The 27175-nt window shown below is 42.8% G+C and overlaps 1 protein-coding gene across 1 annotated transcript in view; it reads right to left on the bottom strand.

Moving 5' to 3' along the window:
- The window catches only part of atp1a3a (ATPase Na+/K+ transporting subunit alpha 3a), a 30019-nt gene extending 3330 nt beyond the window's left edge, over nucleotides 1-26689 (bottom strand). The window contains exons 1-20 of the mRNA XM_074686950.1: nucleotides 26301-26689; nucleotides 12271-12384; nucleotides 11443-11502; nucleotides 11121-11324; nucleotides 10110-10223; nucleotides 8295-8429; nucleotides 7938-8055; nucleotides 7355-7443; nucleotides 6974-7153; nucleotides 4748-4946; nucleotides 4073-4317; nucleotides 2327-2519; nucleotides 2048-2223; nucleotides 1781-1917; nucleotides 1496-1646; nucleotides 1209-1377; nucleotides 865-1019; nucleotides 548-671; nucleotides 297-442; nucleotides 46-176 (exon numbers count right to left, since the gene is read on the bottom strand). Of these exons, the coding sequence (XP_074543051.1) occupies nucleotides 46-176; nucleotides 297-442; nucleotides 548-671; nucleotides 865-1019; nucleotides 1209-1377; nucleotides 1496-1646; nucleotides 1781-1917; nucleotides 2048-2223; nucleotides 2327-2519; nucleotides 4073-4317; nucleotides 4748-4946; nucleotides 6974-7153; nucleotides 7355-7443; nucleotides 7938-8055; nucleotides 8295-8429; nucleotides 10110-10223; nucleotides 11121-11324; nucleotides 11443-11502; nucleotides 12271-12384; nucleotides 26301-26306 (2846 nt within the window). The 5' untranslated portion in view covers nucleotides 26307-26689. The remainder of the gene's footprint in view (nucleotides 1-45; nucleotides 177-296; nucleotides 443-547; nucleotides 672-864; nucleotides 1020-1208; nucleotides 1378-1495; nucleotides 1647-1780; nucleotides 1918-2047; nucleotides 2224-2326; nucleotides 2520-4072; nucleotides 4318-4747; nucleotides 4947-6973; nucleotides 7154-7354; nucleotides 7444-7937; nucleotides 8056-8294; nucleotides 8430-10109; nucleotides 10224-11120; nucleotides 11325-11442; nucleotides 11503-12270; nucleotides 12385-26300) is intronic.
- Nucleotides 26690-27175: the final 486 nt, after the last annotated feature.

Genomic DNA, 27175 nt, shown 5'->3' with positions numbered 1-27175 from the left:
ATATTAACTCAAACTTGTTTTGATTCTGGTTTTATCCTGACTTACTTCATGCCCTGCTGGAACACAGAGTTACGTCTGGTCTTGCAGATGATGACGTCGGCCCACTGCACCACCACGATACTGACGAAGAAAGCTGTGTGACAAGTGAACTCTACGATCTTACGCTGCTCGTAGGTCTGTGCAGAGAAACAGGAAGAGAGAAACAAAATGTGTGAGGGAAACATTTAGGATGTTATTATTTTACGAACATTAAGACTAACACAACAGAAGCGGGGAAAACTGATGCTGTGTCGTACCCATTGCTGCCCGTAGCTGTCCTCCAGGTCGTTGGTGGAGCGATCGTCCCAGTTGAGCCGGATGCCGACGAGAACAGACGGTAGGAAACCGTTTTCAGCCATGATGACGAAGTAAGCAAAGAAACCACCGAGAGCCTGGATCATACCTGCAGAAACAAAGTTTAACTGACGTCAGGAGCCTGACAAATCAAACACCAAGTGAATATTTACTTTATAAAAAAAACTGTTGGAAACATTTAAATGCCACACACCAATCTGTCCGTAGGCGATGCTGATGAGTCTCTCGTTGACCAGTTTGTCCCTCAGTGGGTTTCTGGGCTGACGCTTCATGATGTCGCTCTCTGCTGCTTCATAGGCCAGCGAGATGGCTGGTACCTACAGAGGACACAGTTTAGTTTATATTTCTGATTCACTGAATCATCTTTATTCATGTTTGTCTTTTTGATCTGGTTTATCGGAATGTGCTGTGGAAAAACTGGATATCCCCACACTGCCACCTAGTGTCATGTTTGTGTACATACATTTCAAGCTTTAGGAAGTAGGTTAAAGTTGTGTTTCTGTCACTCACCATGTCAGTCCCCAGGTCGATGCAGAGGATGGTGATGGTGCCCAGAGGCAGTGGGATGTTGACCAAGATGAAGAACAAGAAGGGGGTGATCTCTGGGATGTTGCTGGTCAGAGTGTACGCGATGGATTTCTTCAGGTTGTCAAAGATCAGACGGCCTGCAGGGACAAGTGGAGACAGTGTCACAAGACAAATCAAGACTCATGCTGTAAAAGTTTTCTTGGTAAGGACTGAAAACTGACGTTTTTATTGTTGGGCAGTCATTACTTCTTATGTATACCAGAAAAAAATCGGGTATTTTCTTCACATCCTCCCTTCAGCTCATAATCTAATCAATCTTTCCTCACCTTCCTCCACACCCGTGACGATGGAGGCAAAGTTGTCGTCCAGCAGGATCATGTCAGCCGCCTGTTTGGACACATCAGAGCCGGAGATTCCCATGGCAACACCGATGTCGGCCTTCTTTAGAGCGGGAGAGTCGTTCACACCGTCACCTGTCACGGCCACAATGGCACCCTGACACAAAAGGACAATACACAGTTAATGGATCTCTCACTCAGCGATGCCAGGAGGTCGCTTCATTTCGTTCACATCCTCAGTGTGTGTCTGCAGACACGTATGAACATCAGCGCACCTGTCGCTGGCAGCCCTCTACAATGATGAGTTTCTGCTGTGGCGAGGTTCGGGCAAAGACGATCTCTGTGTGGTTCCTCAGAATATCGTCCATCTGATCCTGACTGAGGTCTTTCAGGTCTGTACCGTGGATCACACACGCCTTTGCATCCCTGCAGAACAAGTGTGAAGCAAAACGCCATTAATCTTTTGAATACTTGACTAAAGCGTCAGCCATGAATTCATCCTCGCTATCCATTAAACTCTCCTTTTTAACCTTCTCATATCAACATTTTCGCAGTCTCACCTGGGGTTAACCTGGCTGACAGGGATGTTGAGGCGTGCAGCGATGTCCTCGACCGTCTCGTTGCCCTCAGAGATGATGCCGACACCCTTAGCAATAGCCTTGGCTGTGATTGGGTGGTCACCAGTCACCATAATGACCTGAAAAATGAGAGATGACAGTTTAAAGGAGAAAGAATTCAATTAACACTTTTTGAAACTCCTCTACAATGTGTGTGATTGTTTCCTCACTCTCGACATGTGCTCAGTGCCAGCTTTGAAAGAGGCCCACCTTGATTCCAGCGGAGCGGCATTTGCCCACAGCATCAGGGACGGCAGCACGAGGAGGGTCAATCATGGACATGAGGCCGACGAAGCACAAGTTGTCTGTCTGGAAGTTGACGTCATCTGTGTCGAAGGCGAAACCTTTGGGGTATTTGTCCTCTGGCATCAACAGGTGGCAGAAACCTGGAGGGGAGGAAAAACTGATTGTTCATTGAGGAAATTTAAGCATCACTTCCAGATTTTGACCGTCTGTTAAATCAGCACTGTCCAAATATCTGTTTCTTACCCAGGACTCTCTCTCCCAGTCCTCCCAGTTCCAGGTAGGCGTTCTGGAAAGCCTCCTTCATCTCATCATCCATCGGCTGCTCCTTGCCCTGCACCATGATGGTGGAGCAGCGGTCCAGGATTCTCTCCGGGGCTCCCTTCATCACCAGCAGGTAGCGGTTATCGTTTTCATCCTCACTTTCATGGATGGAGAGCTGATGGGAGCAGAGATAGCATCAGTATTACTGTAAAACCAAGGATATGAGTCACACTGGTATGTCAGGTGAAGATAGACAGACAGTTCTTGAAGCCCTTTCGGAGGGAAAAGGGTTTCTATATTGTAGTTTATGATAAAAACAACAATGTGTTCAATTTCCTCATGTACATGTCTCCCTGGGTGATGATTTCCACTGTGTTCAGTGAGATCCACAATGTGCAGTTTCTTTCCTGCTGTGTTGCTCCTTTTAGTTTCACTGGTATCTTTTTTACAGCATAACCGTTGACTAAGTACAGTGCTAGCCATACACAGTAGCAAACTGAGAGGGTAGCAGCAACTCTGGGTGCGTCTCATTGCATTAACTTTATGCTTCCTCCGTCCCCTCTCTTCCACGACATCGGAAGTACTCTCCCAGTCGCCATTTTGAAGACTGTCCCAAAGCGATACTTGCGCTCAGAGGAGAGAGGAGAGAGGATGGAGGAGACTGATCGGTGGAGCTATGATTTGCGGAAGTCTTTTCACTGAACGACAGGCCCCCATATGGAATATCACTCTCTGATTGGACGCTGCAGCGGCTCAGACTTTCATGAAACTTCACACAACACAACGGAGTTTGAGAAAAGATGAGCTGAGGACCAGCACAGAGGATCGTTCAAAAACTGATCATAAATGTGGTAATTAAGTGTTCGCTGTGAGTTTGAAGAAGAAAACACTGAACACAACCATCATGAAATCAATATAACAGAGGATTAATACAGAAAACTGACTGATAAATAATATCTTCCTGAGACACAATAAGGTGGGTTATATTAATAAGCTTCACAGAGTTCAGGATCAGATGGGCTCCAGATAAAGGCTAAATAATTCATAAATAATCTCACAATTACGCATTTTACCGGAAAAGTGATCCGTGAGCTTCTAAACGGCACACAGAATAAACAGAGAGCAGGTTTTCTTCATGGTAACATGTTTGTTTAACTGGTTAAAGAAACAGACTAATCTCTGTTACTGTTTCTGTTTGATCAGAGTTTTTACAGCGCACATGCCCAGACGCACAAACAGCTGTTAGAGTTGACTGACAGATGATCCAGAGGTGATCAGCTGATGCCGTCATCACTGAAATACGTCGCTTCATGTGACGCTCTGAAGGAGAGGATGTCCCATTGCTCTAAGAAAGAAATCTCCTCCGCTCCTCTCTTCATTTCCTTGCGTCTCTCCCATGCATCTCTGGTAGGGAGGGACCAAGACGCAAGTGAACGACGCAAGTGGCGGAAGGAAGGATGAAACTTTGGAGCTGTAAGACGCACCCACTGAATGCATCACATTTATGAAGCTTTAGCTGGATTAGAGCGCCATCTCCTGGATAATATACTGCTTCTCAACTTAATACCTGACTCAGCTGTTCAATACTGATATATGTTGCACTGGTGTATAAGATGCAGCACACTCTTTCAATGGAAAAAAAAGATGATAAAAGTGCACTTTATACACCAGATTTCATGATATCTGTAGTGTTAGTGCTGCAGAGGCAGGTGTGCTGAGGGGACAAACCTGGTACTTGTTGGTGGAGTTGAAGGGGATCTCAGCCACCTTCTTGTTCTTGTCCCTCATGGCTTTGACGGCGCCACAGGACAGCTCGATGCACTTCAGCAGGGCGGACTCAGAGGCATCGCCGGCGACCTCGCGTTTCAGGATTGGCAGGGATTCCTGACCAGCCTTGAACACGGCGCGGTTGCACAGAGCAGCGATGCGGGCCAGAGACACCCATGTTGTGGAGCTTTTGTCAAAGGAGGAACCTGGATCACAAAAGAGTGGACTTGTAATTATGCTGCCACAGAAAAACTAGAATACAACTAGGGGTGGGACAAAAAAACAGTCCACATAAGTATCAAGAATTTTTGTTTTATTTTTTTTATTTATTTATTTTTTTCTTTCAAATCTAAGTCCTTTATTTTAGCCTTTTTCTATAAGCTGGGTAAGAAAAAAGTTACTGCTTGTCTCCTCTCTGTAGACATCATCATCATCACCATTCAACTTTTCAGCTTTGGTGTTAATAAAAAGCAAACTAGAAACTAGAAATATCAAAGATATTTTTCTAAAGCTAAAACGAAGTAGCATCCCAAAAATCATAAAAGAATGGAATCAGGAGAAAAACATATCGTCCCAGCCCCATCTCAGTATTCTCCAGAAGGACAGGGATTCACTTCACGCTGAAAAACATCTCACCAGACTGATCCTCGGTGGTGTCGGCCTCGTGGATCTGGTTGTCGAACCACATGTGGGCCACGGTCATTCTGTTCTGGGTCAGAGTGCCGGTCTTGTCGGAGCAGATGGTGGAGGTGGAGCCCAGGGTCTCCACAGCCTCCAAGTTCTTAACCAAGCAGTTTTTACGAGCCATACGCTTCGCGGTCAGTGTCAGACACACCTGAGGGACAAGAGATGGAGGAGAGAGGAGGAGAAGGAAAGAATGCAGAGAGAAGAAGTGGAGAGGAGGAGAGAAGTTTTTGACGATAAAATCAGACAAAAGAAGAGAGAGAAAAGAATATTTAGTATCTACATTAAGAGGATAAGTGATAGCACAGGTGAAAATCTCCAGGTGTGAAACTTCTGCTAATTAGCAGAAACATTAGAGCCAAACTGTACCAGATTCATTAAACCAAAACCCAGAGATTAAAACCACCTGACACCTGGAGATATTCATCCTGTCGTTAAATCATCCTTCTACAGCAAAATGCACTAAGACTCTCATCCTAACCAAAATAAAAAAAACAGCCAGAGAGCGATGCAGAGAGGAGATGAGCCAATGAAGCGGTGAAGCAGAGCAGCGGTGCATCATATGCAATCATGCCAAGTATGGCAGCCCCCATGGGCCAAACAGAACTAGCCAAGGCCAAGCAGAGGAGGCCAAATTCAGTGGTTAGAGCCTAGTGTCATTACATTAGCTAGTCGTGGTCATTGCAGACAGCACCGTGAGCGGCCTGGAAGAGAGAGGGGGAGAAAGACACACAGAGAGGATGATGGAGAGAAACACACACAAACACACACACACTTATGGGTCTGCATTAAAAGAGAGAGAGAGAAGAGAAAGATGGAAAGACAATACCTCCACCACAGAAACAGAGACCAGCACAGAGAGAATGTTAATGCACAGAAATACACAAAGATGCACAACAACAAGATAAACAACAACAACACAACACATTACAACCAATCAAGCACAGAGATACAGGAAGCAGATTTAAAGTCACAAAGCAAACACACAACATCACAACGTCAGCCAGAGAACACAAACCACACACTGATGGAGGACTCAGAAATATGACAAGTTCTGTTCAGATCTGTCAGTTACACTTTACTGTAGAGGAGATAATTCTTATGATTAATACTGTTATCATTAAGTTTAACATGGAGCTTAGTCACTTCTTTCTCAAGGAGTCAAGCACACAATGTTCACTTAAGCTCATTTTATCTCAGCTGAAAGAAACAGGGCAGTTAAATTCAGTAGAGAAGATTATGATCATAATGGTGGAAAGTGTTGCTGTCCAAAAATATTATTATACTTTTATGTTCTCAGAAACGAGTATAAAAAAGGGATGCACTGATCCGATCCTGGTATTGGGTATCGGGGTCGATGCAGCCCCTCAAAGCTGGATTGGGTATCGGTGGGAAAGGTTTGGTCCAAACTTGACACTAAGGCTAAACTATGATTTAGTCTACAAGGTATAAAACTTTACAATCAAATAGTCATTTCTGTAAATTCTGGAGCCTTTTTAACCAAACTGCTGTTAAACATTTAAATATTTATAGTTTAAATAAATATAAACTTCAGTAATTCCATTTGTACTCATTTTCTGTCCTTTCTGTCCTCAAAACATTACCAGCCTTATCCCACAGTAGAGCATGCAGGTTAACACTGGTATCTGATCAGGATCGGTATTGATTGATACCCAAAGCCCAGGTATCGGTATTGGTGTCAACTGAAAACAAATCATTTTGTTATGTTTCAAGTATGTGTTATAACTTTGAGCTTTTAAGACATTTATAAGCACACCCTGAAGATTTGCAATATAATGTAAAATAATCTCAAGGAGTAAAAAAAAAAGTGTTGTTTTAATTCATTATTTTGTTTTTAAAATCCTTGAGTCAGTGTCACAAAAAGTAAGATGTAGAGCTCCATCCTGGATAACCTGAGAGACACTCATCGATACATAAGATAATCATCCAAGGCTGCTATCTATCAAAAGACCCTCAAAATGTCATAAAATTTCAAGCACTAAAAGACATTTTTAAATCACACTCATACTAGGTCAAATACTTCAGTTTTGAGTGAACGCTCCTTTTTTAAACTCAATCAAAAATGATTGCATTTTTATTTTTTCCTGGTACCAAAAAACAACTCTCACCTAGCCAACCTTTACACACACCCCCCCTCTTTGCCCTCTTTGCACTCACAGTGACTGTGGCCAGGAGTCCCTCGGGTACATTAGCAACAATGATCCCGATGAGGAAGATGACGGCCTCCAGCCAGGAGTAACCCAAGATGAGAGACAAGACGAAGAAGGTCACGCCGAGGAAGACGGCCACGCCTGTGATGATGTGGATGAAGTGCTCGATCTCCTTGGCGATGGGCGTCTGAGGAGTTAAAGAGGTTTTGATTCATTATGAAAATTCAGAGTTATCTTCCTCAGTGGAGGTTCATTTTCACAAGAGTTGCAGCTCTTAATCTAAGAGTAATGATACAAATGAGTGCATGAAAAACGTGTGGAAACCATACTATAAACGTGCTTTTCAAACTGCAGTGTTTCATCAATAAGTGAGAAACTTATGTGATACCTTGCCAGTCTCCAGGCCTGAGGTGAGAGTGGCAATGCGACCCATAACTGTGCGATCACCTGTGCACACAACAATACCACGAGCAGTTCCTAAAAAAAGAGAAAAGGAGCTGTTTAGTTCAACTTTGATTGGAATGTTTCACATTTTTAATCTGTTTCAGTAACGTTAAAGAAAGATGCAAACAGATGTGAATCAAGCATCCGTGTAAAATTAGAGAGCAGACACAGAGATGGTGGTTTGTAGACTCATTACTGGCTAAATGTAATGTTACTGTAACTCCACCAGAGGGCAGCATGTATCCCTATTTTCCTCTCTTCCCCTATGAGGAGCATTGTTTGACATAGAGGCTTTCTGGGAACATGATGAGCTGAACTGAAGTGGAACAGGTGCAGGGTTAAATGAGGTCAAGTTTCCAGTCACTGCCCTCCCTGCTGGCAGGTGATGTCACTGTCCGGTGTGACCTACATCCACGGCGACTGTGGCCTGCAGCAGACGCTAAAAGTGTGGTATCATTGTTTGTATGACCACCTGATCACTGAACCAGAAGAGTACAGACACACGGTTAGGGGAATGCTCAGCTCACCCTCGACGCAGTTGGTGGAGAAGAAGGCGATGTTGCGGGTCTCCAGTGGGTTGTCATGGGTGCAGTCAGGTGACCTGGTCTGAGGCTCAGATTCACCGGTCAGAGATGAGTTATCCACCTGAGCAGAGAGGAAGTTTAGGGAGTAAGAGGATAAATGAAAGAATAAACGGTTGAGAGACAGACGAATTGTGTTTGTTGTCTCTCTGGCTGTTTGTTTTTAAAAGCTTGAATCCAAAAACAATTTGGAGAAATGAGACTTGAAGAGCATTAAGGTAAATAACTCATTAATTGATTCACTGAAATGGCCTTTTTAGCTCTTCCTGAGGTTTTAAATTTGCTGGAGTGCCTGTGTCTCACCTTGCAGCCGTGGGAGGAGATGATGCGAAGATCAGCGGGGATCCTGTCTCCTCCCTTCACTTCCACCAGGTCTCCTGCCACCACCTGCTCCGCATTGATCTGCATCTTCTCTCCCTCACGGATCACCAGGGCTTGCTGAGAACAGAGAAGTGTGAAAACAAGAGTTAGAAAAGTCTGAGGAAACTACTTAAACACATATTATGACTTTTACTGTTGTTTCATTGTTGCCTCTCTGCGTGCTGAAATTAGAGATGGGCATTTCAAGCAAAAGAGCAAATCATTGGATATTCGCTCATGACCATTCGAAGATTATTTAAAGACCTCCCCTGCAAGCCACCGCCACCCACCCTCCCACATACACTTACCTGCCAACATTACACTTTGACAAAGATGGAGAGGGCTCTGACGAAACCTACCACTGACTGTTGATCTGGGGACAGTGCCGCACTCTCCGCTGCATGCGTAGCTCTTACATGGCTGTATATAGTTGTTGACGACTAGAGATATGCTAGAATAACCTTACAGAGTTTGCACTGTACCTCATTTTGTATATTTTTTCAAATGAGTTCTCACACCTCTCGATCCATATTTGAATATCTCATCGTTCTTGTTTTGGCTGTAAATCCTCCAACCCGTTCACTTCTGGTCTGGCTCCATTCATTATGTCAGTTTGTTGCTTTGGTCAAGTTAAATACGATCCGGTTCGGGCACCTTTTGTTTTATTTTGAAAGTCACTGGGCATTTTAGATGGTTTCCATGCAAAACTTCCTGTCCCACTCAACCTGCTTTTTGTGAGATTGACGCTTAAACGATAAGTTCCGTTTATACAGCTATTACATTGTTTATAGAATGAAGCAGAACAAAATACTCAACCAGAAGGCTTTCCTGATCCAAGCAGTGCTTCAGGAGATATTTAGATCCAAAATCGTGCAGCGGACGTCTGTATAATGGGAACCATCTGGACATAGACAGCGCCGCTCCTAAAACTGCAATAATCGTCCAAAAACTCATGTTTTTCACCAATATTTCATCATGGTCCGCTCCAGGTTAGTGCTCTGCTGCAGTCTGTGTCTCTCCAGACAGTGTTGTCTGACTGACGAAGACTTTGTTTACGTTTGCCCCTCAAAGAAAGGAGGAAGTGGAGTCAGCTCTCCAGAGAGTACTGTGCATGCGCGGAGGGGCAAACATAAACAAAGTCTTTGTCAATTCAGAGGTCAGTATAGCCACACAACACTGTCTGGAGTGACACAGACTGCAGCAGAGGACTAACCCGAAGTGGACCATGATGGAATATTGGTGAATAACACGAGTTTTTGGACGATTAATGCAGTTTTAGGAGCGGCGCTGTCTATGTCCAGATGGATCCCATTATACGGACGTCGGCTGCACGATTTTGGATCTAAATATCTCCTGAAGCACTGCTTGGATCAGGAAAGCCTTCTGTGTGAGTATTTTGTTCTACTTCATTCTATAAACAATGTAAAAGCTGTATGAACCAAACTTATCCTTTAACAGCTCCGACATCCAGGATAAAACTGCAATCTACCGCAGACGGGACAGAGCCATTGTCACGTGACATATTTTACTTTTTTTATGTTAATGACTATTTGAATACCCAAAAATCATTGCCCATCCCTGGTTGAAATATATTTCAACTACATTTATCCAAAATACTTGCAAGAACTTGTTACTTAATGAGGCTTCGCCCAAAAAATCCACAGAAACTTCAACTTGCAAAATTGTCTTATTCTTCCTGTTAAATCTAAATTATATTAAAAACAAATAATCATAAGTTCCTGATGAATAATGAGGTACCTGAGGAACCATGTTCTTGAAGGACTCCATGATCTTGGAGCTCTTGGCCTCCTGGAAGTAGGAGAAGCAGCCGGTGATGATGACGACAGCTGACAGCACAATACCCAGGTACAACTACAGAGAGGAGAGAAGAAAGAAAACAGGAGGCTCTCATTTTACAGGAAGCAGAAGATAGACCCCAGGAAATGACAGCTTGAATAAAAACATTAATGGAGCATGGGATGTAAAGAAGCTATTCCATGAAGTTTGAATCCCAGGAATAACACAAATCTCCTTAGGTCTATCTTTCTGTTTTTCTGCTGACTCTGGCTTGCAGATCGATCTGGACTCATTCACCTGAAAGTTTCCCATCTGTTTGCCGTCTGCTCTCTTGGTGGTTTTATGACTGCGCTTGTGTGTCTATGGTCTCGTGGTCTCTCTCATCTCTGTCCCACAAAATGTGATATCAGCTCAGGCGGTTCTCAGAGTGTCACTTACATCCTGGCAGTGCAGATACAGTCCTGGCTCCTAATTCTGACTCCTCACTGTCTTTGTTTCACCCCGAGCCCTCCCTTGGTGGTCTGATCTGAGTATCTTTTCACACTGCGTGTCACGGCTGTTCAGCCTCAGTTTCAGGCTTTTGGCTGCGCTCTGACCCGACATGAAACAGAGCTGACCCATGATGCCCTCCTCTTACCCTGTCATCATGACTCACACACCCCCTGTGGCGGGCCAAAAAGCAGATGTTAGCAGGATGGTGTCTGTCTCACTAAAGACGGGTCAGCTGGCATGAGTCGGACAAACCGCTGACACATCATTTATCCCTGATCCAGCACAAACCCTGAGGAGGAGTGACTCAGCAGGTTGTGTTTTGACGGATGTGCTGGAGGAGCGAGCAGCAGCTCATCACTCTCTAAGTGTTTCCCCCCTCTGGTCCTTCTCAGTATCTGACTTCATTCACAAGCCTCACAAACAGTTGCAGGCGTAGGATTCATCATATCACCATCATCCATCCCACAACCTTCCACTCACGTTATCTCCGGCGGGTTCGTCCTCTGTAGCAGCCTGGATGGCGTAGGCCAGGAAGCAGAGGATGGCACCAATCCACAGCAGGATGGAGAAGCCACCGAAGAGCTGGCGGCAGAACTTGACCCACTCTGGGGTGGTGGGGGGTGGGGTCAGGGCGTTGGGGCCGTCCCGGGCCAGGTACTCTGCTGCCTTGGCATTGGTCAAACCCTGAGAGGGGAGAGGAGACAGAAAGAGGACGGACACATATCATGTTTTTGATCAGTAACAGCAGAGAAACTAAACTGGCCTCAAAGAAATGTGAAAAAGTCATTTTTGATCAGCTCACCTGGACGATGTCGGTGCTGTACTTCCTGCAAACTTCCTCCACTGACATTTTGTGCTCCGTCTACAGAGAAATCAAACAGGAAGTTAACTCAAACAACCTGACAGTGATCACATATATCAAAATTTATTTCCATGTTGTGACATCCTCAGCGGCTGCTGTGTGATGATTTTTTTGTTTTGAGAGCATGAAAAATAAAGTTTTTTTCCTTTTAAGAAGCATCACGGTCACTACCTTAAAAATGAATGTCTCATCAGCCTCTTTTGCTATTTTTTTGTGTTATTGGATAATAAAATGCCTTTAATATTTATCAGGAAAAGGCTGAGCTTCATCTGAAATGCATTGAGATCAAATCAAGCCAATATCACACAATTAAAGGCAAACATCCTGATATGGTGTCAGGGAGCCTTTCAGTTTAAAAGCATGTATTTAATATTGGCTAAACTAACATCTGTGTCCAGTTCCAGTGATCCAACAAAAGGATTTCCTCAGGGTTTGGCTCCCTGCCCTGTCCAAAAACAAATCCTTCCACAACAAGATTACAGCGCCCCGGCAGGAAACCTCCAACTGAACCGCTTCTGTGCAGCAGCTGCTCCCGAACACCACGTCTCTGTTATCTCCTTTAAACTGGGAGATTAGATCACAGCTGGACTGTTGCTCCCAGGATGCTGGAGGGAGTCCAGGGAAGTCCGTCTCTGAGCTCCTCAGCTGGGACTTACCGGCTTTTTACACCTGATTAGTTCAGCTTTGATTTGAAAGGAGATTTAGGGGTGTTTGTGTGTGTACGAGTCAAACTGTGGGGTCAAAGGAAGCAGGATGCAGTAAACTTACAATGGGAACTTCCTTCTTGAGGTCATCCAAATCCTTGCCTCCCTTCTTCTTGGGCGACTCCTTCTCATCCTTGTCCTGCGTGGTGGCAACGCGGTAGCTGTCTGACCGTCCGTACTGCAACACAAAAAGACAAGAGTGCTGAAACTGGTTCTGTCATGTTTCCTGGATATCATTTTAACTTAAAGTCTGACACTGACATCTAAGAAGACTACTTTTAAAGGGGACATGCCATGCTTATTTCTCCTTTTCACTATGCCAGACTAGGATGCCTGTAAAGCATTTCTGCCCTCAGTACAAGTCATTTAGTTCCTTCATTGCCCCACAATAGCGTTCTCAATATCCTCATTTTAGGCCATTCTGAAGATTTCGTTGCAACGCTCCGTTTGGAGAATGACCTCCAGTAACCTCGCAACGTCACAGCCCTTTGTGCTCTGATTGGTCAGTTCTATCAGAGGGGTGGAGGGGGTAGAGCCAGGGGGCGGTTTTTGCAGCATGGCAGTATTTACAAAATCGCCACATTGAATGGGGCAGACCGAGCGAGTTTGCTGTTTGCCAAAACTTCACCGTAAGGCATTGATAGCACTAATAAAATGGCAGAGTGTAGGATACGTCCTTTTGTATTGGACCCCGAGTCAGACCCGGACGGTTAAGCAGCTCAGGAGGAAGAAAATCCACCTCCACACAGATCATCTCAGGACGCTTCAGTGTGGTGAGTCAAAGCGGTACTGTAACATGTATAGTTTATACGTGGAAATATAGGCAGACTTCACCAATAAACTATTTCTATAACAGGGCTCCATCCTGCTCCTTCACTTTTCTCTGTCTGTTTTATCCATCATGCTGAAAGTGTAGTCTAGAGATCGCCTCTACCGTCAGTTCCTCACTATGTTATTACCGCAGCATTATTGTGGTCCAGGTTCACAGTGCTTGTCAGAACAAGCATGCAAATATCACAGTCTCACAAGTATTACGACTTCTGCTAAAACTACAGTGTTTTAACTGCTAATTCACCATGTAAAGCCGAGCTGCTCAGCAGAGCAGAGTCCCTGCATCCAGCACTCAGTCAGTCGGCTCTTGGTGGGTGTATCCCTCGGTGGCAGTTGTGTGACTAACTGACTTCACAGAGGAGGAGTTGCTTTATCAGATTACTCCAATAAAAAGAAAGGATCCTCGTGTCGTCACGACGTTTGAAATCTCGCGGCCAAATGGAAATTACCTATTTTCAGAGGCATCAAATCTCGTTCTAGGGTATTTTTGAAAATTCAGGGGGTGAAAGGTCTTGTTTTCAAATTTGTTATATTATATGTAAGTATTAAATCAGGGATCAGCATGATATGTCCCCTTTAAAATGATAACATCCTGCTGGATCACACCAAAAATGTTCAACTCATGATGCTGTATGAACTCAAGTTGGTACCTTAAAGAGAATGTGATAAGGAACAAGCATGAAGTCAAAAAACTTTTAAATAACATGATCACTTGATCACCTTTTTTCCACTAAGTATTGATTTCTACAGATTTATAACAAAAACAATTCTAAGATCATGTTCCAACTTTGATTTTCTTCCCTATTACCCCCCAATCAAAACATTTAAACTGAGTCCTGAATTAGCTGAGTCCTCTGTTGTGGGAGAGGAACTCGACACTTCCTAATTGGATCAGGCGTCATTAGAGCACAGGCCCGTCTCAGGAGCTCCATTCCAGCTGCAGTTTGCAGCACGGCTAGTTAGGCTACTGCCATTCAGACAAAAGGCAACACTAATCAGTCTGAGGGAAGACGGAGGAAACTAAAGTAATAATCATTAAACAATTCACATGACTAAATGTGAGACTGCTCCGCTTTGAATCTCCAGAGGTATTTATGTTAAGACTTGCTGGATGATAAGACCTGACTGAGTCCATCACTGAGAACTCCTATCGGTGTGTTAGTGTGTCGACTCTGCTCGCTCGTATGCTCCTGGGGGGTTTACTACCTTTCCTCAAATAACCTAGTTACCCAGAATGCACCATTCAACATCCTGAGGGTCTGTAGTGAAGAACTTAAATGTCATCCGGCTGCTCAGCGTACAGCTCTACTGTAGCATATTGCTAAAATGAAAAACTCCTGGTCCAGATAAATTTACTGTGTTTCATTTTGTGGCTTGAAGTTGGTGACTTTGTTGAACTTAAGGAAATCTGCAGCTGTCCAGGAATTCCATAATTGAGTCATGACTCGTTATTCCATCATTGTAAATTTCCTTTCTTCAGAGCGACACTGAGAAAGTGTGACCTTCATAAAAGTAAGGAGCTGAACTGTGATTGGATGAATATTTAAAGGCAAAGACACACTGAGATAATTTTGCTCATTCTAACTGGATTCAGGAAACAGGAGAAATAAAGACCAGTCATTAAATGACTTTGAACATGTCCTGATGTATTCTGGGTAAACATGCATGATGAGGGGGAGGGAGCAGATTTATTTTGGGGAAGCTCTCATGTGGATGAGTCCAAGCTGGGAGGGTTCATACTGATTTAATGGCTGTTTTTACGCCGTCTACCATCTGATTATCCCTGTTGAGACAAAACTGTTGCTCCAGTTTTATATCCTCTTACCTTTGTGTAGCTCTCTGTGTGTATTAACATTTATCTTGGAGTGTGTGCATAAACAAATGTGTTGTTTTAGTGATTTATGGAAGAGATGTTGCTACTTATCCATTGTTTGTATTTGTGTGGTTAATTGAGCTACAGACTTAGAAAATTACATAGGATATCAGCGACTAAGGGCTGATCTAACCAACTCAGTGCTATGCTCTTCTGTGTTTACAAAGAAACGTGTGTGTACTACCTCATCAATGCTGGGAGGTGTGTACATTTTTGCTTGGCAGAGCTAAAATATGAAGGAAGTTAACTTGTTTTGCAAACAGCCCTGACTGCAAACTACTACATCCTATGGACAAACACAGAGCAATGTTAGAGTGAGGATGCTGCCTTGCTCAGGGACACGTCAGCAGTGTCCAGGAAGGGAATCAGCATACTGCCAGCTACAAGTCAAATGAAGTCAAATGTAGGGATATATGGAAAATACTCGGTGTATCGCGGGTTGTTGCATGTGAGATGTATGAAATGACTATATGGCGATCATCAAGTGCAAATTGTCATGAAAATGTTACAAGATGTTGGCATGTAATTCTCTTTTGAGTTTCTCTTCCTTCACTTTCTGCTCGGGATGGGTACCTTTCACATTTGAAACAACATGGTACTAGTGCCCAGTGCCAGTTTTCGGTACTTTTTTGTGTTTATGTGATTAAAAATATCAATTTGTTTTACAATGAAATAAATATTTTTTTCAATTTAACATATTTATTAAAGAATAAGAAAATTGCCTACTCCTCCACTCCCTCACAGTCACAAAGATGCATTTAGGTACCTAAACATAGTACCTTTTGATTTCACATGAACCGATACCCTGTACTTTTGACAGAATTTGGTCGGTACCTATAAAAGTACCTAGTTCGGTACTCATCCCTACTTTCTGCAAGTGCTCCTATCACAGCAAACAGCACACTCTCAACCGGAAAACTCTCCTGTGGATCTGTGTTTTTGCATCAGGAAAGGAGGGAAAAAAATTGCTTGCACATCTTGTCAGTCGTGGGGTTAGGGTTTGTAAATGTAAATGTAAATGTTAAAAATCTGCTTAAATTGTTATACTGTTGTCATTTCATGCATCAATGGGTTAAATTTAAAGTTTGTATAGTGATTAAAAGGAGAGATCAGAATATTGAGATATATATCATGTATTGGGGTATAGCTCAAAAATATCAGGATTTAAGTTTTGGCCATATTGTGCAGCCTTCCTGGACTGTATGTCCCTCTAGAAGACTTTTAAATAGATGGTTTGTGCAGAAAAACCCTGTTTGAGTTCTGTATTTTACAACAGCTGTAACTTGTGAAAGTTTGAGTTTGTTTTAATAAAATATTTGACGACTAAATGTCAAAAAAAAGCAGAAACAGTAACAAGTCAGGGTAAGTACTGTACATTAAGTCCTCTCTGCACGTGTCTGCTTGGTCCTGTCCCTCAGCGAGTATTACTTGTATTCAGTCTGCTCAGTTGTGCTCATGTGTTTGTCTTCTGCCTGGCTGCAAACGTGAGCATTTGTCCAGGCTCGTGGTTTTTACAGTGTGTGTGTGTAATTCTCTATGTACTGAATGTTAATGTGTGTAAGTGTGTGTGTTGCCATCTGTCTGGAGGTGCAGTGTTCCCCGGGCAGACGCGTCCAGCGGGCCATGAGATTACTGCTGTTTACTACACTGATAGATTAACCCACTGAACAGCTATAATCCCTCTGCATCACTCTCCCTCTCTGCCGCTCATCTTTTCAATCCCAGAGTCTCATTCATCCTCCTTCATTCACTGACTCTGCTATGAATCAAAAACAAGAGATGTTTTAACATTATGTGAATTATCTTCTACTTACATTAAAACTCCTCACAGCCCTGATTCATACAGGTCATGTTATTAACACAATGAATGCGCTCAAGGTGGAACTCTTGTTGTTCTAAGACGACAGTGTCCTTACTTCTGTCTTATCTTATAAAAGCAAACATGCATCCTAAAAAAGAATCATAAAGAAATAAATCAATTTGGGAAAGTTACTTTTCTTTCAGTTCCTCCTCTCTCTGCCTTTTTCTCTCATGTTTGCACACATCTGTTCAAGTTGATGTCTTCAGAGGTGACAAGGCCAACTCAAGCACATAAACAGATCAATCAGTGCTGCAGCATTGAATGTAGAGCTGAAACGATTCCTCGACTGATTCGAGGTACTCGATTACAAAAACATACTCGGGTGATTTTCTCTGCCTCGAGGAATCGTTTAATTTTAAAAAAGATCAGAGAGTAGTATTTCAAATAGAGCTGAGGCCATATTAAGAGAGTTTTCAGACCCCTCAAGCTACCTCATGTAAAAAATAGCAACTAGCAACAAATCTAGCTTCTTTTCTGGAGTTTGGAGACTAATGGGTCATTCTACGAAACGGGTGCCATTTGGGTCCACAACATCTGATGAGATGTACAAGGCACAAAAAATGTGCCAAAGTGTGTTTACAAATTTTGGAGCTACCAAAGCAAGTGCTCTTATTGACATGCTGTATTAGAAAATTCTATTTCTTAAAGAGAAAAATTTTCATTCGAAAAATAACTGCTCTTTAACCAAACAAAAATGTATTTTATCCGATTACTCGATTAATTGCTGGGATATTCAGTAGAATACTCGAATACTAATTTTTTTTTTCGATAGCTGCAGCCCTAATTGAATATGAATTATTATTGATATGTGAAGTCATAGAGGCAGATACATCCCACTCCGCACGTAACACACACTGACAAACCGATATTTATCCACAAAATGAGAGAGGAATCTCGGCAAAGAGAAAACAGAAGAGAAACCATGCTTAATGAGAGAAATCTTTGAAGGAAGAGACTTTCAAGGACACTATGGGATAAACTCAGCGTAAGAATAATCACACTCTGGTACTTTCAGTTTGAGCAGGAGTTTTCATGCTCACAGTACCATTTGTGATTTAACCGTATTAAAGCAGTGGATAATAACGGGCACAGAGATCCTCCTCTGTTTGTTCTCTCTGCAGTTACATGCTGTAAAACCTGAGGAGGTTTCATCAGCCTCCAGATGTTGTGTCCTGAGCAACAGGACAGATTGTTCATGCTGAACATTTGTAGTCTGCTTGATCTGCTGGTGCTTTGTGTCCTGCAGCTCAGGGCTCTGCAGCAGGTCTGAGGAAGGAAGGATAAGCCTTTGTTTTTAATCTGCTGAAAACCACAGTTTGAATCTCAGAAATCAACAGTTTAAAGAATGAAGAAACAAATGTTGGTTTTTCTAAATCGTGCCTTAAACAAGCATCATTTATTAAGCTATGAGAATGTATTAAGCAGATTCTTTTCTTTGCCTTATCTGAATGTAGTGAAGTATGTCACTACAGCTTTACATGAAGACAGCAGATTGCTCAATATTCATCAAGCTGCCGTGTTCCCATACAATGATTCACAATCCAAGCAGCAAATGTAAAATTCCACACAGCTCTATACAACCAGACTTCAGTACTTAACCTATTTTTCACTAAACCTGATGACGTTCCAGTGACCGAAATAATTTTGCTCTGTTTTTGAATGAAAGATCTCGCTGCCTCATGAGGAGTTTCAACGCTCTGGATGTGCCACAGTGGATCATCGTAGGCACACACATAAAGAAATGGATTATCATACAGATCAGTGGACTGAGCGACCTAGAAAATACTGACAGACTGATGACACACACACACACACACACACACACACAACACACACACACACACACACACACACACACACACACACACACACACACACACACACACACACACACACACACACACACACACACACACTCTATCATCTATCCCTCCTCTTGCTCCTCCCCCTTTGTTTACATCCTCCTCCCTTGGAGCTTTCCATCTGCTTCTCTGCTCGTCTACTCAGATCTATGGCACAGAGGTTTAATCAGGAGGAGACAGTCTGAGGCCAGATGCAGGCTAAGTGATGATGATGTCATATGGTTAGAGGGAACACAAGCACTAATATCAAAATTCACATGAGTACAACAGTTTCCTTACGCTGATCAATGCATATCGATGTTTATTTCAAAATGCCACTGGTTTTTTTCGAGACTTAAAGTGATAATCTTTCAGGACGTGTCTCTTCGTCCTGGCAGACTACGTTTGTTTATATCTGGCACGCCGCGCGCACGGACTGATACACTAAGCGGCGAGCGCCTCGTAGCCAGCTGTGGCTCTGCAGTGGAGGTAGCGCCGTTTTACGACACAATGAGAACTAGAGCCTTATCTAGCAGTGTTTTTGTGAGAAAGTAACGCGCTGAAAATTCTCTAAATAAAGCGTGAATGCAGACTGATATCAGATTTTTTCAGTTGGAGTCCGTTTATTTGCGTTTTTGGTCAAGTAAAATATGGCCCCGTCTGAGTGCAGAGGAAACCGGCAGAGGAGCAGGGAGGGGGTGTTTGATGCGTGCGCCCTGGGCTTCTGCTGCACAAAAACACTGCTGTAGGGGTAATTTCTGCCCTAAACCTTGTGATAGGACCCAACTTGTTCCATCCCAGAATATCACTTTAAGGATCATTGTTTATGAGGATCTTAATGAAAGTGTATTTATTCCCAAACCATGGACTGTGGGTGTGTATCCCTGCACGTGAGCAAGAAGCACAAACTGAATGGTTGCTGTTGCTGTTTCTGCTGTAGGACAGACTGATTGATCTCACCATACTGTGTAATATTACAGACGTTTATCGTTTCTATTCATCAGCCACATTTGTTTGACTGATGATATTTGATTTGTAGGAATATTTCACACTGGAAGCTTCATCTGTTGTCAGACTGCAGGTTTTGAGTCCCCCCCCGTTAGGCAGTGTGTCACCTCCTGCATTGCAGCATGTCTGTGAATAGAAAATGGCAGTGTTTGGCAGACTCAGATTGACAGCGTCTACTTCCACTGGGTTGATAGATGAGGGATGTAAGGTTTCCTAGCAACACCCAATCAACTGGGTCCATCTCTGTAATTTAAGAGGAGGGGAAGGAGGGAGGGGGTATCACTTGATGTGATGGGGTTATGTAATATTCCTGTAATGTCTATTGGGTGGTACACCTCTCAGTCTGTCATTTCTGAATGGTCGTAACTTTGCTTCACACCAAGTGACCCAGCACATGGTGAGTGATGTCAGAGTGACCTCACAGGAAATGCCCAAAGCGAAGTGAACGGATCAATGATATTGAAAAACAATGAGCAGTGGTTTGCAGTAATGATCTACACAGCGACATGTCCAGACATTAAGTGGGCGTCGACTCTAGACTTTGTATTGATGAATTATTGACTGTCTGAACAATTATGCAACACAGTACATGACCATCAGGACATGTATGAGGGTACTACATTGGCAAACACAGAATGGAACTGTGAGTTATAGCACAGCAGCCTCACATTAACTCCCACCAACCTGCAGAACGATCAGGATGAGCTGATTTGCTCTGATCAATTAGAAAATGATCAGATTGGCCCTGATCTGATAGATGAGATCAGGATGGAGACATCCACATGTTACCCGGGCCACTTGCCTGAGTGAACCTAATGGGATGTGACCTAGACCACTAGGCCAGCTGCACCCCCACACTTGTTAAATATGCAGAAGAAAAGCAAGGGGAAGGGATGTAATGCTTTTCACATAAGGGTGGCCAAGCTCAACATAACGATAGAGGAGATCGACTGGATCAGGAAGTCAGGCACTGAAAAACACCAACACATCTGGTGACTGTCCAAGTAAAACAAACTGTGTCAACAACAGATTGTTTTTAGCTTGACTACAAAAACAAACCAACATAATGAGCAGAGCCAAGCCAGGAGTCAACGGTGTTTGAGGTGTTACAGCCCAACATGAACAAGAAGAGGCTTATCATTGAGGTGGAAAGCAGAGAAACTCCTTGGTCTTGTGATTCCAGCCGTCTAGTGGTCCTGCTTAGAGACCTCTCAGTTAAAACTTGACAGAGTGGAGACAAATAGTCATGGATCTAGTATAAGTTGGGCGTCCTACGGCCCTAGCCCTGGTTTAAAACCATTAAAATCTGGCCCATGGCTTAAACAAACAAAAAATAGTTATGCATGAGTTTATTGCAAATTTATGATGTGTTTCCAAGTGGCAACCACCAGTCTAAGAATATCGGAAGTGCTAAAATCTGCTGTTTCTCGAGTGTCCGCTTGAGGCTGGCACTGGAGGTACTGGAACTCACATACACACCAAGCCAAAAAAAGCCTTTTTCAAAGCAGAAATGAACCTATTTATAGCCTGGTTTGCAAAACATCCCCAGTCTGAGTCGCTAATTTTACTATCGGCACACACTATACAGTGGGTTATGTTTGTTATAACTCGGCAGTTCATAGGATATTAAAGGATAAGTTTGGTTTATACAGCTTTTACATTGTTTATAGAATGAAGTAGAACAAAATACTCACCCAGAAGGATTTCCTGATCCAAGCAGTGCTTTGGGAGATATTTAGATCCAAAATCGTGCAGCGGACGTCCGTATAATGGGATCCATCGGGGCACAGACAGCGCCGCTCCTAAAACTGCAATAATCGTCCAAAAACTCGTGTTTTTCATCAATATTCCATCATGGTCTGCTCCAAGTTAGTGCTCTGTTGCAGTCTGTGTCACTCCAGACAGCGCTGTGTGGCTGTAATGACCTCTGAACTGATGAAGACTTTGTTTACGTTTGTCCCTCAAAGAAAGGAGTCAGCTCTCCAGAGAGTACTGCGCACGCACAGAGGGGCAAGCGTAAACAAAGTCTTCGTCAGTTCAGAGGTCAGTACAGCCACACAGCACTGTCTGGAGTGACACAGAATGCAGCAGAGGACTAACCCAGAGCGGACCATGATGGAATATTGGTGAAAAACATGAGTTTTTGGACGATTAGTGCAGTTTTAGGAGCGGCGCTGTCTGTGCCCCAATGGATCCCATTATACGGACGTCTGCTGCACGATTTTGGATCTAAATATCTCCTGAAGCACTGCTTGGATCAGGATTGGCTTCCGGGTGAGTATTTTGTTCTACTTTATTCTATAAACAATGTAAAGCTGTATTAACTGAACTTATCCTTTAAGATCACAAGCTTGCCCAATAAGAGGCACAGCTAAGGTCACGTGATCAACAGGAGCCCTGTACGAGAAGCCCTTGCCACTATCAACATGGCCACGATAGCAGATGTGCTCCATTTTCGGTTTCAGAAACAGATGGGTGACATCACGGAAAATACGTCCATTAATATACAGTCAATGTGTGAGCCGTAATGATTTTGTTATCTGCATAAATATTAAAGCTGGAACGGTAGGAGCACTGTTTATTTAGGTGTAGTTTTATAAGATCTCACTTAAAAACTGTTCACAGACTGGAGCCATGGGCTGTTTTACTTCATATTGATTTCTGAAGTCGGAGGGCAGGTCTCCTCTGTAGTGAAACACTGTATTTTGAATTAAGAGATATTGTAACTGCTTTAATTAACACAAAGAGACAATTTATCTGTAATTCAACTTCTGTCTGTTTTTACACCTTACAAACAATGAGACAGGCACTCAGAAACACTTAGGGCTACTTGAGTGACAGTAAAAATGACTCATCTTACCTTGGTACTTATTCATTTATAACAGGAAATTGATTTGTGCAGTCATTAGTGATCACATAAAAGAGTCTATTTTTCTGTCTGTGGCTGCACAATTAATTAACCTCATGTCTGTTGTGTTAATTAAAAAGACATCTGCTTTTACAAGGTACAGTGTGGGAAAACACAGCATTACAGCAAGGTACTGAGGTGCCACCACATTATAAACAGTGACAAACCCCACACCATCAATTCCCTACAGCAGAACAAGCTCTGTGAAGCTTATAAACCAAAGTGCATCATGGGAAATCAGAAGAGGCATTTCTTCGTTCCTGCGTCTCAGTGCTCATCTCTCACTTTTTCCATTCATGTGATGCCCTTTGCTCTGTCGCCTGTGACATCACATCAGTGCAAATAAGCAGCGTCCACACATCTTTGAAACTTCCTTCACTCCTCTATCTCAAGGTGACTCAACATCTCCCTCACACTCCACTGCTCCATCCCTTCCTTCATCATTTAATGTCAATCATCAGTTTTACCTTCAAACAGAGACAGGACCACCCTGTGAGGCCACGAGTGTCTGACCTTTGCTTCATCTCCTTCTTCCATCCCATCACCCATGGCTTTTAATCAATTAGCCCAGATCAAATGGCTCCACTTGGCTTTACATCTGAATTTCCATCCTCCTCCCCCTCCCTTTATAGCCCAAATATCCTCTCCCATTCCACCCCTCCCTTGGGCAAACCCCTATCTCTAATGTGGGAGTTTCCACTTCCACACACACACACACACACACACACACACACAGACTCTCCTCCTCCTCCTCACTTTGATGCTGAAGTTCAGAGCGGTTTCCCCCTCAGGCGATGGAGCGGACAGCATCACAAACTGTGACAGAACAGCACCATTTCTACCCTCACCCCAACCCCCTCCTAACCCGGATGTGGGGCAAAGAAAGAGACCTCTGACCATCATACTCCATTAGCAGTGATTCACCCTGACACTGTGAGAGGCAGAGAAACTGAGATGATTACATCACTAACAGCCTCTAAAGGGGAAATACAGCATCAAACATAAAGAAATGCACGGTTCTCAAACCTCACATCTCAGGGAGGTATCAAGGTTTTTTTAAGCAGGAATGATAGGCCTGTCACGATAATCAATAAATCAATTAACCGAACGATAAATAAAAACGTCCTCGGTAGGTTTACCAGCCTCTATAAACTGACACGTACATGCATGTTAGTTTTTCTGAATGAGAAGATGGCTCACTACGTCTATCTTTCCTAACATCAGGGTGCATAGGTTCTACAGCGGATTTATAGTGGAGTGAGCATCTGTCAAAAATGCGATCTTTGGGGTGAAGACGGGGCTGCTCGCGCGTACACAGAGAGAGAGCTGAAGCGAGCGTCCTGAGGGGTAAGGAGGAAACACACGCTAATATGAGAGATGGCACGAAAGATACGGTTCTTAAGCCGCCTGCCACAGTCCCAGTGTGGGAATATTTGTTTTTTATTAGAATGAACAAAGTGTGAGCTCATGAGCAACAACGAGCTGATATGTCGCATTTGTTTGAAAATAGTGGCGACGAAGAAGAAGAGGGGGAGGTGCAGCGGAACCTTGTTCTTTGACAATCCGCTCTTACTGAGGCTTTTGGTCTGCAAAGTAAATAGAAATAAAAGCACCAAATGGTGGGCGCTTAAAGACAGCTACATTGCAAAAGAAATGCAGCCCTTCAATACGGTTGAAAGCCAGAAATGTTAAAAATGTTTGACAAACAGTACGGATTGACTGGGAAAAAGTACATGTTACAAACAATCCAGGAACTGTATAAACTCCCTTTTATTTAGGCTATAGTTTTTACTGTTGGTTTTTTTTTTTGGAGTTTCGTTTTTTCTTTAGAGACAGGGTCTATGTTTTATTGTTTTTGATTAGTATTAATGATTTTCATTGACATGTAATTTTTTCTAAAAGAGAGTCCATTTCATTTTTGTTGTATTTTTTTCTCTTTCTTGTTTGTTAAATTTATTATATTTTTTGTTTAATTTATTTCATTTAAAAGATCCTGACATTTGATTACAGTTAAGTACTCTTAAGAAATTAAAGTTTCTTGCTTTTGATATGGTGTTCTCACTTTATTATCCCATTTATCATAATTACATCAATGAAAAAATGGAAAAAAAAATCAAAATAATATTGACAATAATATTGTTTATCTGCAATAATATTTTGGAAAATTATCGTCTAGCAAAATTTTTATCGTGACAGGCCTAGGAATGACATCACCAAGTCTAATTTTAGTAGCTGGAACAGGATGTCCTTCATGACCTGATACAACAGGCTGGTTTTTGGAGTCTGCCTGTGTAAAATGAAACAATAGGAATGTTGGCTTCATCTGCATTCATGGAACGCACCTTGGTTTGGGACCCTTTCACAGACATGTACAGGGATGAGGAGTGAGAAACCATTTTGATGCACTTGTGTGTTCCCATTTGGTACCCAGGTTCACAGCTCCTTCTTATCTTCATAAACCCAACAATGCTGATGACAGGAGCACAGACTCAGACATAACTTCCTTTTAAGACAAAGAAATAAAATGTATCGAGTGGCTGAAGAGAAAAGGAGGAATGCTGAGAGCCTGCATGGTTTTTAGTCCCAGCCCACGCCCACTGCTGCTCCTGATTTTCCACTCTGCAACCTCATACATCTGATTTGAAATCCACGACTACATAGAAGCTCCTGTTTAGAGGTAACACATCTATGTGCACACATTTGCAGTCATGTGAATGATGATTTGCGTGCAGCCAGATTTGGTGGTGCACATGCCCCACAATGCATTGTTACATAGCGTTTCACCTGCATGCTTTGCACAATTGATTCATTTCTTACAGGACTCGCCTGTGACGTTATGCAGTCTCACTCAGCATGCCTTAGAGCTGTGAATTTCCTCCATCGCCTGCAGCAGGTCCAGTGCCTGCATGCTGCCAGATGTTTGGGCTGTGTAATCCCATTTTTTTTTGGAACCGCTGGACAGAGCAGCACATCCTTCGACACCTCCATCACATATATAATGCACACTGGGCCACTTTGCAGATGTAGTTTAATGCATTCCTTTTGAATTGAGTTCCAGATAGATTCTTAATGGGAAGGTAGTCGATTTTCTGTCATGATCAGGGCTTCATCTGTCAGAGTATTAAATGTTTCCCTATCTGTTTCAGTTGAGAGTGTGAATTTGCATGCATAGCTCCTCACCTAATGATAAAAATAAGATATTTTCAGTTTAAAACTGTCCAATACACAGTTCAACTCCATAACAGGCAACTGCAACAGCTGTATAGTATGTCATTTGTGGTTTAGAGATGCTAAAAGGCGGTGGAGGCTGAAATACTACGTGAGGAGCTATTGTAACCACCCTGTACCGGTTCTGGGTGAGTCTAATCCAGATAAATGTGGTCCCCAAATGGCACAGAACATCCCTGTATTATCCCTTAATCTCAATTATAACATTCTGCAGAACAATGGAGTGTAGTAATGTTAATATTAATTCATAGAGCAGCGTGTTTCCAAAAGGAGAGGGTCCGTCTGACGTGTCCCTTCGACAATAGGGATTAGTATTTTTGCCACACGGTTTCAAAACTACAGGTTAAATTAAAGCATAGAAATACAACTGAAAGATACGTGATTCCACACACCTGTACCTCTTTACACGTTAAACCTTTCCGTTATGGACACTGTTGACTAACCGTTAACCCCGCCTAATCCACCATTTACAGCTTACTGTAACACAACTGTCACTTTAACGACCAATGAGCCTCATATAAATCATAGTAAAAGCAGCTCTTACCCCCATTTTGGCGCTGTCAGACTTCTCCCCTCAGAAGATGAATCTGATTTAGGCGGAATTCAGCTGTGGTTAAAGCAGGGAGACAGGTCAAACACTGTTGAAAACGAGACGAAAAATGTCTCCCTTCAGTTGATAGATATTGCTTTGACGAAAAAATCAACTAGCTAAATTAAAAGCCTAAAATATCGATTTTTTTTTCAACACACACGGTTGTACAGTCACTTTTTATGATAAATTAAAATGCAACGAAGAAGCAAAACTGCTCCCCGTGCGGATAAAACTGAAAAGGCTTCAGTTTAAGGCTTAAAATGTAAAAATTATTTTCAGCCGTTGGTGATTCCTCACCGACCGTCTCCCTGTGAGGCGCGAGTGATGCCGGTGGAACGTAGACCTGGAGAGCAGGCTTCTTCTTTGGATGCTGTCTCCCTCCGCGGCTGTGCTCAAGCTGCCGCTGCACTGAGCGTTCTATCTGTGTCACTCCGCGGTGGAGATACATCTGACTGCTCAATAAGTTTTAAGGGAAAAAAGACAAAATAATTCGGAAATGATTATCACCTCTGTTTATTTAGAAACAATAACATCAAATAAATCTTATCTTATTAGAGACTTTATTTTTCACCTTTGAATCAAAGACATTGACTCATGCCTGGAAAAAAAGTGAGAAGGAAAATTTGATATGAAGGCATTTTTAGAAGTTAGTCCCTGATCTTATGAAAAAAAAGGGAAGATTTCTCTCTCATGGGCTTTAAAACTGATATATTACAGGCAACTTTTGTGAAAAAAAAAATCCTTTGAACCGCTTCATAGCTGACTACCACCAGCGATGGGACTACATCAAGTCTTTGAAGTGAATCTAGATCCTTTAGCTACCCCGG

This window comes from Halichoeres trimaculatus, unplaced genomic scaffold, assembly GCF_033239565.1.
Source record: "Halichoeres trimaculatus isolate MK-OKI-2021-1 unplaced genomic scaffold, fHalTri1.1 fHalTri1_scaffold_14, whole genome shotgun sequence".
Lineage (NCBI taxonomy): Eukaryota > Metazoa > Chordata > Actinopteri > Labriformes > Labridae > Halichoeres > Halichoeres trimaculatus.
The sequence above is the reverse complement of the archived record's forward strand: the minus strand, read 5'-3'. Positions and strand labels throughout refer to the sequence as shown.